General features: G+C 56.6%; 1 protein-coding gene across 1 annotated transcript; it reads right to left on the bottom strand.

Moving 5' to 3' along the window:
* Positions 1–2,244: 2,244 nt before the first annotated feature.
* On the bottom strand, positions 2,245–11,564 carry DOLPP1 (dolichyldiphosphatase 1). Its single transcript, XM_026514156.4, has 8 exons — positions 11,291–11,564; positions 7,700–7,800; positions 7,333–7,417; positions 7,139–7,238; positions 6,804–6,902; positions 6,150–6,278; positions 5,622–5,711; positions 2,245–3,714 (listed from the first exon to the last, which is right to left on the bottom strand). The coding sequence occupies exons 1-8, from the start codon at positions 11,364–11,366 to the stop codon at positions 3,678–3,680; spliced, it is 717 nt and encodes a 238-aa protein (XP_026369941.2). The 5' UTR covers positions 11,367–11,564; the 3' UTR covers positions 2,245–3,677.
* Positions 11,565–17,514: the final 5,950 nt, after the last annotated feature.

The following is a 17,514-nucleotide window of genomic DNA, read 5'->3' as shown; positions in this document are numbered from 1 at the left end:
GTGTTGGATGGGGGACAAGCAAGTGTTCTGAAGGTCTCTGAACACTTCCGGAGGCGTTGGGGATATCACGCATTCCTACAGGATCGAGTTTTGAAATCCAACTGCCTGGGGGCTCGGTCGGTGAAGCGTCTGACTTCGTTCCGCTCAGGTCATGATCTCAAGGTCCTGGGAGCGAGGCCCGTTCATACCCCCCACCCCTGCCCCGTCCCAAATAAAGAATACCTTTAAAAAAGAAATAAAAAATAAAACCAGCTGTCTGAATGTTACGCCAATGGACACTTCCGTCTTATGATGAAATTTCTAGGGAGAGCATCATGGGCTTAGCTAGTGGACCCAGGGGAGTGCTGGCCCCGGGAGCCAGCAGGCCCCGATAATGATGCAGACGGAGAACTCGGTGTGGGGGTGGTAGTGTTTTTTTGTGGGTTTTTTGCGAAGTTTGAGCAGAAAAGAATGGGTCTAAATAGATTTTGTGCAATACATTATTAAATTTGAATCTGTGACGCAATGAATGAATCAAAGATGACTTGTTTTTTACCTAGATCCCCTAAAAGTTTGTCCAGGTTGGCACAAACTTGCTTTGGGCTCTTTTCACTGGGCAAGTGCAGGGGCTGGAGCCTGCCAGGTGAGGTGAGGGCCAGACCCCCTAGGGCCCCATAAAGGGGGACTCTCCTAGGACAGTGAGGACGGTGTTTTGGGAAGATGCCGAGGAATCTTTGAAGGGGGCCTGGCTGGGCTGCAGATGAGGGGGCCATGGGTGGGGACTTCGCGGTCTCCAAGGAGGGACTGGTGGGGCCCTGGACCCAGAGCGGCCTGGCAGGTGGGACAAGTCAGACATCTGAAAGATGTTTATCAAGTATGACATAGAGTCCGCTAAGCTGGGGGCCCAGACTGAACGGGACAAGTCAGGCCGACTGAAGGTGGGGATAGTGGGCAGGGGTGGGGGGCTGTGAGTGGGGGTGAGACAGTGAGTCCACCTGGGACTCAGGGAACCCCCAGAGCTCACTGGATCGCCCCTTTCCTTTCTCCTCCCTGCCCGCTGACTTTTGTCCCACCTGTCCAGTTGGCTTGCTCTCTTCTGCTGTATCCAGTCTGCCTTATACCTACCTATTGGGTTGTTTCTTAGCTATTCTATTTTTCGCTTTTGATTCATTTTAACATCTGCCAGATCTTGCTTTAGTATCCTGTCCCCTATAGATATTTTAAGTTTGTCTTTTATTTCCTTAAAACAATAGAACAATCTAGTCTGTGCCTGATCATTCCAGTATCATCCTGGTGTTTACAGGTCTGCCTCCGTTGCCTGTTTTCTGCTGGTTCCTGGTCATGGCGCCACTTCCTTTCGTACCTGGCCGTCTCGGTCTATATTTTGCGCACCGTAATTTAAAAACTTGTTACACGGGGCGCCTGGGTGGCTCAGTTGGTGAAGCATCTGCCTTTGCCTCAGGTGATAATTCAGGGTCCTGGCATCGAGCCCCGTGTCAGGCTCTGCGCTCAGCGGGAGTCAGCTTGTCCCTCTCCCTCTGTCCTCACTTATGCTCTAATAAACAAAATCTTCAAAAACTATGCATACAAATAACTGAAGTCTTGGATAAAGTTTCCCCCCAGATTTGTTCGCTTCTGCCACATACCTGGGGTGACGTCAACTAACTGTCAACGTTCTGTGGACCCAGCAGGGATCCAAACCCAACCTCCAAGCTCATGTGAGGACAGACAGTTCTGATTCACCCTGATCCTGACTGAGGTGCTTTGTGAATCAAGGAAGGAGTAGACTCCCTGCCCCGGGCCAGCCGTTGGGGGGGGACCTGTGCCCACGTCACTCCCATAAGGCCTCCAAGCACCCCGCTCAGTCTGCAGCTGTACTTCCAGAGCAAGACACTCACTGAGTGAAACAGGGAGTGGAGACAGCAGAGGCTTAGGAAGGGCGCGCTGGCCCAGTCCTCACGGGCTGTCCCACGGAGAGGGAGCGAGGCCGAGGGCAGAGCCAGAGCCAGCCAGGACCACACAGCGGGGCAGAGCGGGGTTACCCAGGATTACCGAAGAGGGGAACTTGAGGTCTCCTCAGACACTGGTAGGAAATGTCACAGATGCTGTTCAAACCCCAGGTTTGGGGGCTGGAAGGGACTAGATGTCTTGGAGATGCTCATGATTTTATGGTGTTCACCACATCCGTGCCCCGCAGGGTCACACGTCCCCACGGCCACCCCCGAGTCTCTTCTCATGAGCTCAGGCAACATATGCTCGAGCCGCCAGAGTTCAAGATTTTATTTTAAAACAATAGTAAACAATTTCATTGATTTTTCTTAAATCAAACCACCTCACACTTGGCTTGTCTCAGGCAAAAAGTAAAAAATAAAAATAAGAAAGGAAGGGGAGGAAAATGTGGGGACTGACCAACCTTCCCCAGAAATAGGCCCCTGGTCCTGGCATCTGGAATGGCTTTTGGACACGGTCTTTAACAAATGAGAAAAGAAAGCACCAAAATATTGTGCTTCAGCAGCAGATTAGGAACCTCCACAAAGAAAAAGGGTGGGGACGGGGTGTGGAACACAGGGCCCGAGCAGCCTCCTTCAGTTCTAGAAACTTCCAAAGAGTCTGGAAGCATCTCCTCTCCACAACGCCATTTGAGAGTGACTTAAGAGATCGGGTTCCTTCAGGAGAAGCCGCCCTCCACACTGGACAGTGGGGATCTGTGCAACCACACCCCGGACACAGGCTTAAAGATGCCCGAGCAAGTGCCAGGCTTCTGGGAGGGCGTCGAGGACAAGGGAGTGCTGAGAGCACACAGGGGGGCGGGGGGGAGGGGAGGGGATGGGAGGTCAGAGACATCGGGCGCCCACGGCTCCGCTCCCCTCACCCGGCTCCTGGTTCCTCTGCACTCTGGGTGGAGTGGACAACGAACTGCTATGGACGGCAGGACAGAAAAAGAGCTGTAAACAGCCTGGGTTTGCTTACCCACATGTGCAGGCTCTTTTGTCAGAAGGGGACCATTGTCTTGGGGACAGGGGACCGGAGAAAGCCCTTGTGGTGCAGGGTCGATACGGGGAGAATACAATGATAGCAGCCGCCAGATGCGCGCTCTCTCGGGGCCCTGCCCCCCAGACAAGGAAACACTGAACAAGGTTCTGGAATGGCACTGGTGGCGGGGAGGGCGTGGGGGTGCTCCCCTCCTCCGGGGCCCCCATGCCACCTCTCTGTCCCGGGCAGCTGACCTTGGCCCCTCCTCTGTATGCAGGGCGACCGCGGCAGAGCAGGCAGGCCCTTCCGGCCCCGTCTCCAAAAGCCCGTCTGCCTTTGACAAAACCCCAGAATAAATAGTGTGTATTTGTCACGCCACCTGGATTCCCTGGCCCTGCGATCAGAGGCGCAAGCCCTCCTCTACACCACACCCCGGTGCCCGTGCCGAGGGCACTTTCCGCCCGACCAGCGGCTGGCAGCAGCACAGCGAGGGTCTCTGGCCGTGTGGCCCCCTGGCAGCAGGCCCTCCAGGGTCCTGGGTTGAGGGGCTGGCTCAGCCCTTTGGTCCACCTTGTTCATTAAAATTAAAATAAGAAAAAAAAGGCTCCACTTGGTGACTTGGGTCTGTAGAGTTCTCTGCTTCATCCCTCTGTCTGTCATTCTGTCCGTCCTGCAAGGCATCACGCAGGCCAGATCTGGAGGCTGGACCCAGCCACACTCACCGGTCACTGCAGTTTTGTCCCCAGCTTACGCTGTCTGTTCCTACAAAGTGGGGGTGGGGGTCAAATGTCAGGATGCTTAGGGGTCAAATGAGGGGACCCTTGGCATTCAGGGACCCACACCCTCAGCTGTCCCCTCCCTATCTATAGGCCCATCCAAATGGGTGATTGCCCACCCTGGTAGCCCCCGTGATGGACTCAAACTGGGCCAATCAGAGCTCCCTGCCCTGGGACCTGGGATCTAGGACCCAGAGAGGATCACGGTCTCAGGCTGGGCCTATAACCCAGATGTCTCAGTTCTGGAGTTCAGGAACCCAGCCAAGACACAGGGCAGAGGTGGGCCAGGGATGAGACCTGAGGCCAGAGGGACGTGGCTGGAGTCCAGCTAATGCTGGGGATTACAGATAAGCTGACACAAGCAGGGTTCTGTTATATTAGCCAAAACAGACACAAAACGGTTCTCCACCTGGAGCGACACAAGCCAAGGTGCAAGCACGGACTTGATGTTCTACGGGGGATTTGAGTACCTGGTTGGGGGAAGGGCTACATCCACGATGGGCCCGGGAACCTGAGGGAAGCAGGGACAATCTCCCCCATTTTCTAGACGGGCCGGCTGAGACTCAGAAAGAAAAATGGATGGACTTATCTAAAGACTCATTTAAGACTCAGAAAACTAACTGCACCCACACGTCCTGCATGATGTGGCCCCAGCCCCATCCCCTGCTCTGTCCCCTCATTCCCTGGGCTCCAATATCACCTGCCTCTGTTTGGGGGACTCACCTTGGTGAGTCCCCCAAACAGGCTTTGTCCTGCCTTAGAAGCTTTGCAGGTGCTGTTGCCTCTGCTGAGAGCACGCTCTTGCCAACCCTACTTCAATAGGCCCACTCTTTCTCCACGCTCAGGCCCGCCTCCCCTGGGAAGCCGGCACAACCGCCCTGCCCTCCCCCAGCCCCCAATCAGGATCCTGTCACGAGCTCTCAGGCCCAGGACACAGATCACACAGACAGGTGCTCCATTCCTCATGTGCCTCCTGCCTGCCGTGACTGTCTCCTCTGTGCTACCCCCTCCCCCAGCACATGGCCTGGCCCAGAGCAGGTGCACGTGGAAATTCTGGCTGATGAGAGCAGGTGGCGGCCAGCCAGGTGGGGCCAGGTCGGTTGCCTGGGCCAGCTGGGGCCCTTCCATCATTAATGGGATTGTCGGCCCTAACCCCCTCAAATCCCCTTTCCTCATGGATCCAGGGGTTTACCCTTAAGCTCGTTAGGGTAATTTGGACCTTGATGCACCAGACACATTTCCTGGATGCTGCAACACCGCGCCCCGGGCCCACCCCAGGGTTCTTCTCACCAGCATGTCAGGACACCTCCCAGGCTTACTCTGGAGTCTCACCTCACCTCAGCTCCCCCTCTGAACATGGGGAGAAATCAGGCCTTCCCCAGCCCTGCTGGTACCCCACCCAGGATCTGGGGCGAGGGGAGAGGGAGAGCCGAGTCAGGAGGCTCCAAGCCCAGCTTTGTTCCAACTTGCTATGCATCCACGGGCAGCCCCGACTCCCTGTGCCTCAGTTTACCCATTTGTAGGAAAGTATCTGGACTGAACAACTCCAAGGGATATCCACATACAGCCACCCTGAGAATCTCGGCCGCCCAGCTCTCTGGTTCTGGGCCACAGAGGCTAAAAGCACAGCTCTGGGCCAGACAGCCAGGTTCCCCGCCCAGCTCCCACACCCACCATCTGCAAGTCCCCAGTCAAGCGACCCCTCCTCTCTTCTCTGAGCCTCAGTTTTTCAGCAGTAAAATGGGGCTCAGGGGAAGGTTCAGTGAGGCAGTGCAAGAAAAGTGCTGAGGCAAGTGGCTGGCTATTGGGGAGCCCTCCAAAAAGGGGGGCAGTGGCCGATGTGGGGCTCTGTCCCACTGAGGCAGGACCCAGTGACTGCTGGCCCCAACTCACCTGGCTTCTGCCCGGGTTACTGTGTACTCAAACCACAGTACGTTGGGAATGAGGCTCGTGTCTCGGATTAGGAAGAACTCAGAGACAGGCCTGGAGAAACAGACATCCAGAAAGCCAGGACCACATTAGGACATGAGCCTGTCACCAAGCCAAACATCCCCCCACCCCAGTGCCCAAGGCTGGCAATGCACCCTCCCCCACTGTTCAGAGAGTCTTTGCCTGGCCTGTGACCCAGGAGCCACCGAGAGACCCAGACGTGTCACCTGTGTGATACCCAAGCAGCAGCGCTGCCTCACGGTACACACAGCCCAGCAGGCCTCGGGCTGCTTCCTAGGTCCCTGAGAGCACAGGTGTGGAGGACGGCCCCTTGGCTTCTGGGCCTGAAGAAACCACCGGGGGAGGAGGACGCCAGGCAAGCAGGGCCCACAGCCCATGCCCGCTCGAGACGGGGACACTAGGGCCCTCCCAGGGAGCCGGAGGCTGGGGACAGAGGCGGGTGGGGCAGCCCCAGGGCCAGGAGGTAGTTACCAGGCTGCTATCCTAGGGAACAGCGGGGTGAGGACCTCCTGGGTGAAGGCGAACCAGGCGACGGCCATGAGGCTCCCAGCAATGCCCCCATAGAGCACCTGGCTCCACGTGTGGTACAGCAGGTAGACCCTGGGCCAAGGACAAAGGCAAGTTCATGAGACCCAACTGGGCACGGGCCTGCACAATCCCCCCAAGCCCAAGCGCTGGCTTCCCGGGGACCTGTGTGTGCAGACAGGACAGACTCCTGTGAAAACGCACAGCCTCCGATCTACTTCCAGAAGGAGCTGCTCCTTCCAACAGCTGCTCCCCCAACCACAGAAGTGAAGGGATGGTTTGGCTGGGATATGTGTCCCTTCTGCCCAGCCTTCAGCTCTGAGTTTGTCTGCAAGAAGCTCCTCCGGGACACTGGGAACAGATGGCTGACATGTGCAGGTGTCCCCAGAACCTTGGGCTCAGCCAGGAGGAGAGAGCAAGGACTGGGCTGGAAGGGGGAGCGGAGCCCTAGCCCTTTAAAACGAGAGGCCTGGGACCCCTTTCCCAGCCCCGCTCTACAGGCTCTGGAACTCGGGTCCATACGGAGGTCCAGTAGGGACCACAAATCCAGCAAGACCCCAGTGGGCAGGGTGGGGGTAGGGGCTCTCCCTCCCTCCATACCTGCTATAGGAGACTAGAAAGGCCGCGGTGAGGAGACCCAGGGAGAGCACGTGCCTCCACAGCAAGTCCAGGAACCTGGCGTTGTTTGTTTGGTGCATTCTGGGAAAACAGGCCTGTCAGACGGCCTCAGCCCACCGCCTGGAGCCCAGGCCCCCCAAACAGCCCCTGGTCCCATCCAAATGCTGCCTGGGCACCTTCTCCTTGTCTGCAGCTCCTCCCACCCTTGACAGAGGCCAAGCCCCTGTCCAAAGGGAGTCCAAAGAGCTAAGAGTGAGTCCCTGGCAGTGGCCAGCCTGGGCCAGTTCAGGGCCACCCCGGCCAGGGCAGACTCTCACCTTAAATACAGGAAAAGGAAGGAATAGACGGAGAAGAACCACATAAATTGGGAATGGCTGGAGGGCATCCCGTACTTGGTGCCCACTGCCATGTGGGGGCCTGGGAGAGAGAGAACACAGCAGGATGGGAGGATGCAGGCCTCCCTGGCATGTCCCGACCGGGGAACCCCCAGACCCCACGGCCCGGGCCCTACCTCCACAGGGCCGCGGCTCCTGGATGACGTGTTTGATCAGCCAGTTGACCCCCTCGTTCAGCGCCAGGCCCCCCAGGAACGAAATCTGCCAGGGAGACGTGTGGTCAGCCGGGCCTCTGTGTGCTTGCTGGCCACCACCCAGGCCCAGAGACTGCGGAATCTGCCCGAACCTCCCAGCCCAACTAGTGAACAACCCAGAACCGGCCAGGAGGCACTGCACACCTCAAGAAAGGGGGAGGCAGGGAAGGGAAAGCAAAGCACCCAGGATGAAATGGTGCAGCCCCCCTCCCCGGCGTGGGGGCTGGGGGGGAGCACTGGAGGAGCAGCGGAGGGCCGGGCAGGGACCGGCGGGGACCGGCTTACTCACCGTGTGCAGCTCCCGCTTGAATATGATGAGGGTCACGAAACCAACAATGACGAAGACAGGGCTGAGGCTCAGGTAGGCAAGGAGGTGGCCAGAGAGATCACCTGGGGTGGGGCAGGTGGGTACAGGGAGAACAGGATGACGACAGAGCACGGCAAGCAGAAGAGGGGCCAGCACCCCGCAAGTCAAGTGGGGCCTGAGCCAGAAAGGCGGCCCCAGGAGGGCCTGAAGGGCAGGACCAGGCAGCTGTGGAAGCCTCAGTCTACCAGGTGACCACACCAACCCAGTCATGGGCATGATGGGCCAGTGTCTGTTCACTGAGCCCTCCTGGTCATAGATCATTAGTTTAAAGCTGGTGCCTGCGCTGGCCCCATTCTGTAAATGAAGAAACTGAGTCCCACAGGGATTACAGGACTTGCCCAAGGCCACACAGCCAGAAAGAGGTGCGGTCTGGCCTAAAATCCAAGTCTCTGGCCTGAGTCATACTAGTAAACCCATTACCCTGCCAAAGCAGGAATTTGAACCCGGCTTGGTCCGACCTCAGAGGCCAGGTCCTGTACCAGGAGGCAGGCCGGCAGGCACATGGGAGCCTCTGGATCGCAGCGCTGTGCTGAGGCTGCCGCAGCCAAGCCCTGGGCCTCCCACGGAACCTGGGAGTCTCTGGACACTGCAGAGTCTGTCAGGGACCAAGTGAGGCTGCTTTGCCCAATATGGCAGCCTCTCCACTGGCAAGAAATTGGCTACCTACTGCCTGCTTTTTACCCTCCTTACAGGCCAGGAAAGGGGGCTGTGCAGGGATCAGGAGCCCCTTAGAGAGCTGAGGACACTGAAGCCAAGAGGCAAGAGCCACGTCCCCTCTTGGGTAAGGGCAGGGCTGACACGGAGCCCAAAGACTGCCCTCAGCATTAGAGACAAGGTGGCTGTGTGGCTGCTCCAGCGTCAGACGGTATGCATGGTTCACGGTTCAGTTCCTGGGCCAATGAAAAGGGGACAGGAGCACCCACGTTCTAAAGCTGTGGGAGCTTTGATGCAGCAAGGCCCGTGAGACCAGCTCAGCCCCTGGCACCCAGGACGCTTCCATGTTGGGAGAACCTAGCATGGGAAACAGCCCACACCACCAGCCTGGCCTCACACAGGCAGCAGGAAGGTGCCCACACGGGCGGAGCCCAGATTCCAGGCTGAAGAGATGGTGACACACCTGGCCTCACTCACATCTACCCACGGTACGACTGGCTGGGAACTGGCATGGGCTAAAGGGCCAGCAAGTGCCACTGCTGCCCCAGGCCCACTGGGTGACACTAGGTGAGGCCCTCCCCTTTCTGGGTGAGGCCTGTCTCCTCATCCCCATGATGGCCTGGTCCCTTCCAGCTCTAAGATTCCAGGTCTCTCGGCTGCCCAGCTGATGCCCCAAGCACCAGGTTGTGAGGACAGGGAGTAGCTGGTGCCCCAAAACCTTTGACCATCTCTATGGCCTGCCCCACAGCCAATGCTACCCTCGGGCCTTCCTGCAGATGCCATAGAGACTCTGGCCTCGCCACTCTCTGATCTAAGCCCCTGTGTGGCTCCCTCTGCCCTTGGGATGAGTCCCACCTCAGCCCAGCTCATCAGGCCCTGCACAGTCCTGGCCCTGCTTCCCTCCCACCTCTGCTCCAGTTCCCAGGAAGAGAACTCTGGTTCCCTGAATGCTCCCTATCCTGTCCCACTTCTGGCCTTGGCACACACAGGCTCCAACTGAGATGCTGTCTGGGTTAATGCAACATAAATTAAGTAGCCCCCACAGCAGCAAACAAAACAAAACAAACAAAACAAAACAACCTGTTCCTGCCATTGCAGAGCTGTCAGTCTGTGGGGGTGTCTGTAACCAGGGCATGGCTCATGAAGCACTCGCTAGCGTAGCTATGGGGCCAGTATCTGTCTCTCCCTCTCCACAGTAGGCTGCAGGAGAGCAGGGACGGGGTCTCTACACCCTGCTCAATCCCCCAAGTCCAGCACAGCACCTGGCACTTACCTAGGCTCAAAAACGATGCTACATGAGTAGAGAAGGGACGAAGGAAGCAAGGATCAGTGTGGTGAGGGCACAAAAGGGGCCACAGAAGAGTTAACAAGGGACCAGGCCTCGAACGAGGCCCCCAGGTTCACCCAGGTCCCTCCCCCAGGCACTCACAGTCCCAGCAAAGGGTCCCTTGTCACAGCCTGGGTCATGCTGCTCATGAACGCCAGGTTCCTTCTTCTGGTTTGTGAGCACTAGAGAAGCTACTCTGAGGCCAGGGAGGGGAAATAGGAAAGTGCTGAGGCCTTCAAGTCCCTTCCCCTCTCCAGGCCTTGGTTTCCTCCTGTAAAGTGGGTTTTTTTTTTTTCACAGTCCATAGGGCAGAGAGTATATGGGCCTTCACCATTCCAAACCCAGAGCTAGCCCAGGGCCTAGCACTCAGGAAGTGCTCAGTGAATACCGGCTGAATGAATGATGCATAAATGGTGGGCAGGCAGGCAGGGCACAGGCCTGACAGGGCCACCCTGCCCCCAATATAAGCCAGAACACCTAGCATCAAAGTTCCCAGGCATCCAGCCCTGGGGCCCTCAATGGGGCCAGGTACTCATATCTCTACGATGGAGAGCAGCGTGAGCAGGCCGTTCTTGGGGCAACCAGACCTCAATGAGGGGCCCCCAGCTTCACCCAACACTCAATCATCCTACTCAGGGAGGGTGGGATGGGTCCTGGAAAGGTGAGATGATATTCACTGCAGTTACATATTGAAAGTTCACTGTGTGCCAGGCATCGCACTCAACATGTCTCACATCACCGCTAGAAAGAAGGCACTGTGATCAGTCCCACTTTAGAGATGAACTAACCGAGGCACGGGGAGGTGAGGTCATTTGCACCAGGCCTCAGCCTGAACCGGAGCCCAGATACTTTTGAACCTAAGGCCCAAGCTCTGCACCACTCTACTAGCCTCCAGAATGGTCGCTAAAGGACCTCTCAGCTGGAAAAACCTGCACTTTTAGAGATGTATCTGATTGGGAAACTCCAGAAGTCAGATCCCACGGGCTGCCAGTCCCCTAACCCGGCCCGCTTTGTTGTGGGGCAGTACCCTGCTCAGGGCGTGGCACAAGTACTCAAACAACGAATAGCTTCCCGACCTCGGTTTGCACACTCCTAGCAGTGGGGAGCTCTTTGCAGCCTAAAAGCGCTGTCTGAAGGAAAGAGGCACTCCCTGCACGCCGAGGAGGGAGTCTGGCCTCTCGGCCTCCAAGGAGGGCAGGGAAGAAGGGCCCAGGTCCAGGCCAGTCATCCGTTCCCGCCTCACGCAGACCCCAGCCCCATTACAGCCCACCCGCGTCCCGGGACCCGGGGGAGCGGCCCGGCCGCGCAGCCGCAGAGTGCGCGAAAGAGCCGCTCACAATTTCGCCCAGCTCATCGCCGCACCACTGCGCCTGCGCGGCGCGCGCGCCGGCCGAGCCCCTCCAAGCCTCACTATTTGACAGTTCCCACCCGGGTCCCCCGGAGCCCCCTCCGCGGGCTCGCGCGGGCTGGAGCGCCCGGGTCTGACGGGCCGGCCCCAGGAAGGCGTTCTCCGAAACGGGGCCGCCTTTTACCTGTAGGATATTCGACGTGGGTGAGGGTCACCGGCCGCCATGAAGCGGGGAGCGAGCACTGTCCGTCCGCTGCCATCTTACCCGGAGACCGGGCTTCGCCGAGCAGCCAATGGGGAGTCAGGGGGGCGGTGGTCCTGACCTATCACGCCGGGGAGGCGCCGCGTGTCCAATCGGAGGCCGATACAGGTAGCGGCGCAGCCATTTAGCGTGCCGGCCCTGAGGCTGACCCGAATGGCGAATCAGGGAGCGGAGCCCCGGAGCATGCGAGCCGACTGAGCCGGCGTCCAATCCAGGGCGAGCACAGGTAGGAGCCTGGCCAATCACAAAAAAGGAGGGTTCCGGCACAAAACAGAGAGCAGAACAGCCAATCACAAGGTGAAGCGGGCTCACAGTGTGAGCAGGGCGGGCCAATCAGGCGCCAGCTTGGGGGGCGTGTTGAAGTTTGGTGGGAGTTTTGGTTTGGCTGGGACCTGTGCGGAGTGGAGGCTTCCCCGGTACCCCAAGCCCAGCCAGGGTTGGCTGGAGCTGGGCTCCCGTCAGAGCGCACGCTCGAAGCGGAGAGACAACCTCGGCAGGTTGGGGTCTGAGCCGACCCACTTTTAATTATGAGTAAACTGAGGCCAAAGACCCGGTTACTGACCGGCGACCGGTCAAGTCCCACAAAGCGGACAACCCTTGTGTTAAAAGTGTGTGGGGTGGAGGAAGGACCCTTAGTCGAACCACAGTCGGTGCCCTAAATGCTTTACAGAATGGAAGCTTAACTGAAATTGAGAAAGTCTCCTTCCTTCTTTCATTGAATTAACAAAGGTGTTTTGATTCAGTCACATTTTTTCTGCTTTAGGCGTCTTAGGAGCATTTTAAACAAGAAGCCGGTTTTCCACCTACACCTCAGTTTCCCCGAAACATTCCTCTCGGTGGCCACAAGGCCCTGCGTGAACAGCCACGCCTTCCCACCCACCTCTCCTGCCAGATCGAATTACTCAGCCCAGCCAAGATGCCCGGCCCCCTCTCGTCTCCCAGCCTTGGCACAGGCTCTTCTGCTGCCTGGAAAGCATCTCCCCTCCTGCCCCACTTCGCCGGGCTCAGGTGTCTGCCCCAAGTCTGGCTCAGGTGTCTGTTCTCAGAGGTTTCCATGGCCAGGTGAGAGGCCTCCACTGGGTTCCCAGTTGCATCTCCTCTTCGACCTCAGTGCTGACCACGCTGGACCACTACTGTCTGTCTCCCAGTAAGCAGTGGTTCCCTGATTTCATGCAGCACCAAGATCAGCTTGTAGAAATGCAGGTTCCTGGGTCCCACTGGGGCCTGGGTGGACCCAGTAGATCTGAGTGGGAGCCACGGAGTCTGCATTTCTATGTGCTCTGGGGGCTCTGATATACGTAGTTCCAGCCACAAGTGGAGAAGCCTGGGCAACATGAAGACAGGGCCTGGGGGCACCTGGGTGGTTAAGCGGCTGCCTTCAACTCAGGCCATGATCCCAGAATGCCAGGACTGAGTCCTGCATTTGGCTCCCTGCTCAGCGGGGAGACTGCTTCTCTCTCCCCCTCCCCCTGCTCTCTTGTGCGCGCTCTCTCTCTCAAATAAATAAAATCTTAAAAGAAAAAAAAAAAAAGACAGGGCCTGTTACATATTTGAGCCTGGCCCAGACTAGTGCTAGAACAAGTGCTCGATAAATAGCGTAAGTCCTCGTGAGAAGTGACAAGAAAGCGCGCAGAGTGGCTCACTCGGCCACAACCATGGGCTGGGCTGAGGAGTCGGGGCTGGGGGGGTGGTGGTAACTCAACCCACCAGCATGCCAGGAGGGCCCCCGGGGCCGTCTCAACGGTACTCAGATCCCACCCAGCCCAGCCTGGGCTTGTCTGGGTCAGCTGGCTTCATCAGCCTGTCACCTGAGCTCGGCTCCCTCAAGCACTGCCATTATTAGCCTGTGAGAAGCAGGAGGTGTGAGGAGGGGGCTGTGAGTTTCCCAGAATGATTCCCTGGCACAGGGCAGCCGTCCTGAGCCTGGCCGCGTTGCCCCTCCCTGGCTGGCAGCCATTCCACTGAGGAGCAAATAGGCCTAGAGGGGCAGCGCCCCTGAACCCAAGCCTGTCTGACGCCAGAGTCCTCTCACCTCAGGGAGAGTGTTCTGGAGGAAGTGATGAGGACAAGGAATTATAAAATGAGAGGGCGTTATTCAGAGTGGCATTTTCCCAGCAGAGGAAACAGTACAAGCAAGTGTCCTGACCCAGGAGTGTGGCGGGTGGAAAGGGCAAGAGAGAGGGAGGGGGACAGAGGCTGGGGGAGGAGGGCTGCCAAGTGCCTGGCCACCCCAAACTTTGAGGGTCACCACCAGTGGTGAGGACAAAGCAGAGCTCGGAAGAGTGGGTTGGTTGGTTGGTTGGTTGGGCTTTGCTTCTTAAAAAAAAAAAAAAAATTAAGGGGCCCCTGGGTGGGCTCAGTTGGTGAGGCAACTGCCTTCGGCTCAGGTCATGATCCTGGAGTCCCAGGATCGAGTCCTGCATTGGGCTCCCTGCTCGGTGGGGAGTCTGCTTCTCCCTGTGACCCTCCTCCTGTCATGCTCTCTCTGTCTCATTCTTTCTGTCTCATTCTCTCTCTCCCTCTCTCTCTCAAATAAATAAAATCCTTTAAAAAATTAAAATATAACATTCATATAGGAAATTCCAGAAATCGGACGTGTACAGCTTGTTGAAGTTTCACAAGCTAAGCAACCCTCAGACCAACAACCAGGACCCGAGGAGCCCTGGACACCCTGTCCAGTCATCCTAGTGTGACCGCCATCCCGATTTCTAACCCCGTACATTAGGTGGGTCTGAATTTTGTACTTTCTATAAGCAGAATCATACAGCAGGTACTTTTTGCTTGGGTCTTCTTTCGCTAGCATTGTGTTTGCGAGCTTTATCCACGCTGTGTCCTCTAGTTCTAATGCGTTCCCTCTCGCTGTGCGGCATTCCATGGTGTGAACACACCACACACCACACTTTATTTTCCATTCGACTCACGACGGACGTTTGGGATGTTTCTAGGTTTAGGGAGTTAGGAGCAGTGCTGCTCAGAACATTGTGCATATCTTTGGTGTACCAGTTAGGACCTTTCTGATGGAGATATGCCTGGGAGCCATGGCAGGGTCCCAGAGATGGCAGAGATGACAGGTCCGACCTGCCAAGTGGACGAGAGGCTGCGCAGTGCAGATGTGCACGCTGCAACGAGACGCACGGGAGACTGCAGGAACCTGAGCCTCCTCCCTGAGCTGAGAGGTGGACCAGCAAGGTCCCTGCTGTCGCTCTAAGCAAACTGGGAGGTGTCCCACCCTTAGTCACTTGCACTATTGTCACGACACCCAGCAAGGCAGCGCTGAATGGTCCCTGTTTATAGCTGAGGACAAGTGAGGCTCTTGACAGTCCCCCCAATTGCCAGGTCACTGGGCTAATGTGTGTCAGAGGCAGGATTCAAATCCAGGTCCTCCTGATGGGCAGGTGTGGGTTCTGAACCGGCATCCCGGGAGCCCAACGGCTGGCTTCCCCTTCCCACTCGCCCCAAGGAGTCCTCAGATGAGTCCTGAGACCCAGGCTTTTCCAGAGTCCCCAGCTGTCCCAGGCAGGGCTGGCCTTTCCTCCAGCGGGGAGTTCACAGACAGGGCAGCCCTCCGGTTAGAGGCACAAAGGCGAACTCGGGGCACCGTACCCCACCTGCAGTGGTTTGTGCTTGAAGTCTTTTAGGAAACTCCCCATCTCTGGGCCTGTTTCCCCAAAATGGATCTGTTGCTGGCCGCTAGATGAGAGGTTCATTCATTCACTTGAGAAACGGAGCTCCTGGCCAGTGCCAGGCCAGGCATCAGGGATGAATAGTGAACGTGACTGGTGGCGCGCCGTCCTCAGAGAACTCATTCCAGTGGAGGCTGTGGAGGCCGAAGATGCCAGTTACAAAGACAGATGGTCTCAGGGTGCCTGGCTGGCTCAGTCGGTAGAGCGTGCGACTCTTGATCTTGGGGTCGTGAGTTCGAGCCCCATGTGTGGTGTAGAGTTTACTCAAAATTAAAAAAAAAAAAAAAAAAGACCAATGCCTCAAACTACGAGTGACATTTTGGTTGAGAGGAGCCATTCTAGAAGTGATGTTTTGGCTTTAAAACCTCTGGGACGAGCCATCTATCATCTGTCTCCTAGAATGGGAGATTCTAGAAGCCAGGGTCTGGAGTTACAAGCACCATGGTGCCTCGTCCTCGAGACAAATTGTCTGGCTCATCCCTTGTGCTGATGGCATTTTCTGATTTCCGTGGTGCACATACTCTCTCCTGTGGCCACTTTCCAGCTACCACTGGGATGTTCCCGAACGGAGAGTGGAGAAGAGACACACAGGCAGCTCTCACATCTGCCACTGCCCATGCGGTGCCTTGGAGCAGTGCTTGGCATACAGCAGGTGCACAATAAATACTCGAACAAATGAATGTCCTGTCACAGTTGTGTGTACATCCTGGGAGCCATTTATATTGTAATTCAAACTACTGTTTTTTGGGCACTTGGCGTGAGCCACATCACAGACCCAAAAGCCCTTCGAGATCTCGCCCACCACACCCCTCCTCACGCTGTGCGAGAATCAGTCTCGTCTGACAGAAGCCCCTGATGTAAATACAGACGACTCCAAGGTGAAGGACAAAGGGCGTGGATAGAATGCCGGGGTGGGTTCAGGAGACCTGGGCATCCATCCCGGGGCTGCCACGGACTCACTGTCTGCACTGGAGTGGTCACCCCCCCGCCTTGTGGTCTCCCCTTTGATCAACAAGGACTTCGGAATCAGTTATCTACCACCGTGTCATGAGCCGGCCCCAAACGTAGTGCCTTAAAACCCTCACCGTGTTATCGCTCGAGATCCACGAATGTGGCTGGGCTCAGCGGGGCGGTTCCGCTGGGGTCACTACTGGGCCCATGGGATCCAAGCAGCCTCCTCCAAGTCTGGGAGTTAGCTGCGGCTGGTGGGCAAGGTGCCACGCTCTCCTCCACACGGCCTCCCGAGAAAAGGAGCCCGGTCTCCCTCATGGCAGCAGCTACTTTCCAAGAGGGCAAGTCCCAAAGCTCCAGTGCTCGAGGCTCAGCCTGCATCACGCTGCTCTTGTCCCCCTGGCTGAAGCAGGTCACACAGCCAAGCCCAGAGCTGTTATGGGCGAGGCCCATACAAGGACATGGATTCCAAGAGGCATGGTTTGTGGGGGCCATGATGTCACTGTCCATCTGCCACAGAAATGGGCCAGGGTTCCCCACGGCCTTCCCAGCTCTGGTCTCTGGGATCCTGAGCTTCCTGGGACATCTTACCCGGGAAGGAAGTGCTCAAAGACAGATGGGGGCAGGGGATGTCAAAAAGACCCGGGAGCCAGCTCAAAGGGGCTCCTGGGGGTCAATTCTGTGACCGTTGGAGCATCAGAAGGATGATTGCAAGTTTCTGTAAATTATCAAATAAATCAAAACTCGTGAATCCACACTGGTGGGGAAAACTCACTGCGGAACGCTGTTCAGCAACTGAAAAATAAAATACTGAGACATGCCGTGCAATGGACGTATCTCAAAAGTATGATTCTATATGAAGAAGCCAAGCACAAAAGACCACGTATTTATGATCCCAGTTACAGGAAATGTCCAGAAAAGGCAAGCTGAGAGAGAAAATACATGGGTGGGGCCCTGGGGGTTAGGGGATTTACTGCAAATGGGCACAAAGGGGTTTTTTGGGGCATGATGGGATTGTTCTAAAATTATATTGCGGTTACAGTTGCCCACCTCTGTAAACCTACTTTAAAAAATCATTCAAGTTAGGGCGCCTGGGTGGCTCGGTCGGTTGAGCGTCTAACTCTTGATCTCAGCTCAGGTCTCAAATCTCAGGGTCATGAGTTCAAGCCCTCTGTTGGACTTAAAAAAATTTAAGATCTGCCCGTTCAAGTATTTAGGGGTGAAGTACGTGTCTGACACTCTGAAATATTTTAGAGAAGAAATATTTACATGAAGTTAATACGGTAAAATGTGTATTAATGATTCAAGGTGTTGGTTTGATGGGTGTCCTTTCCAGGGTTTTCCTTTTAATTTTGACATACATTTTAAGTTTTCAAAGGGAAGGCTTTTTTGAGTACCTTTCCAACAAACCTCCTGAGGTCTGACTGCCTGTGAAAACATCCGCAGATCTGGCCAGCTTGGATCTGGTCCGTTCCTACCCATTCCAGGCTTTCGCCCCAGCTCTACAGGGAC

The sequence above is a fragment of the Ursus arctos genome, unplaced genomic scaffold (genome assembly GCF_023065955.2).
Source record: "Ursus arctos isolate Adak ecotype North America unplaced genomic scaffold, UrsArc2.0 scaffold_18, whole genome shotgun sequence".
Lineage (NCBI taxonomy): Eukaryota > Metazoa > Chordata > Mammalia > Carnivora > Ursidae > Ursus > Ursus arctos.
The sequence above is the reverse complement of the archived record's forward strand: the minus strand, read 5'-3'. Positions and strand labels throughout refer to the sequence as shown.

Excerpts from the sequence above, each read along its gene's own strand:
- DOLPP1 (XM_026514156.4), bottom strand. The coding sequence starts at position 11,366 with ATGGCAGCGGACGGACAGTGCTCGCTCCCCGCTTCATGGCGGCCGGTG. Across the intron at positions 7,801-11,290 it reads CCACGTCGAATATCCTACAG|GTGATCTCTCTGGCCACCTC; the intron begins GTAAAAGGCGGC and ends GCCCCACCCCAG. Across the intron at positions 7,418-7,699 it reads TCAAGCGGGAGCTGCACACG|ATTTCGTTCCTGGGGGGCCT; the intron begins GTGAGTAAGCCG and ends TCTCCCTGGCAG.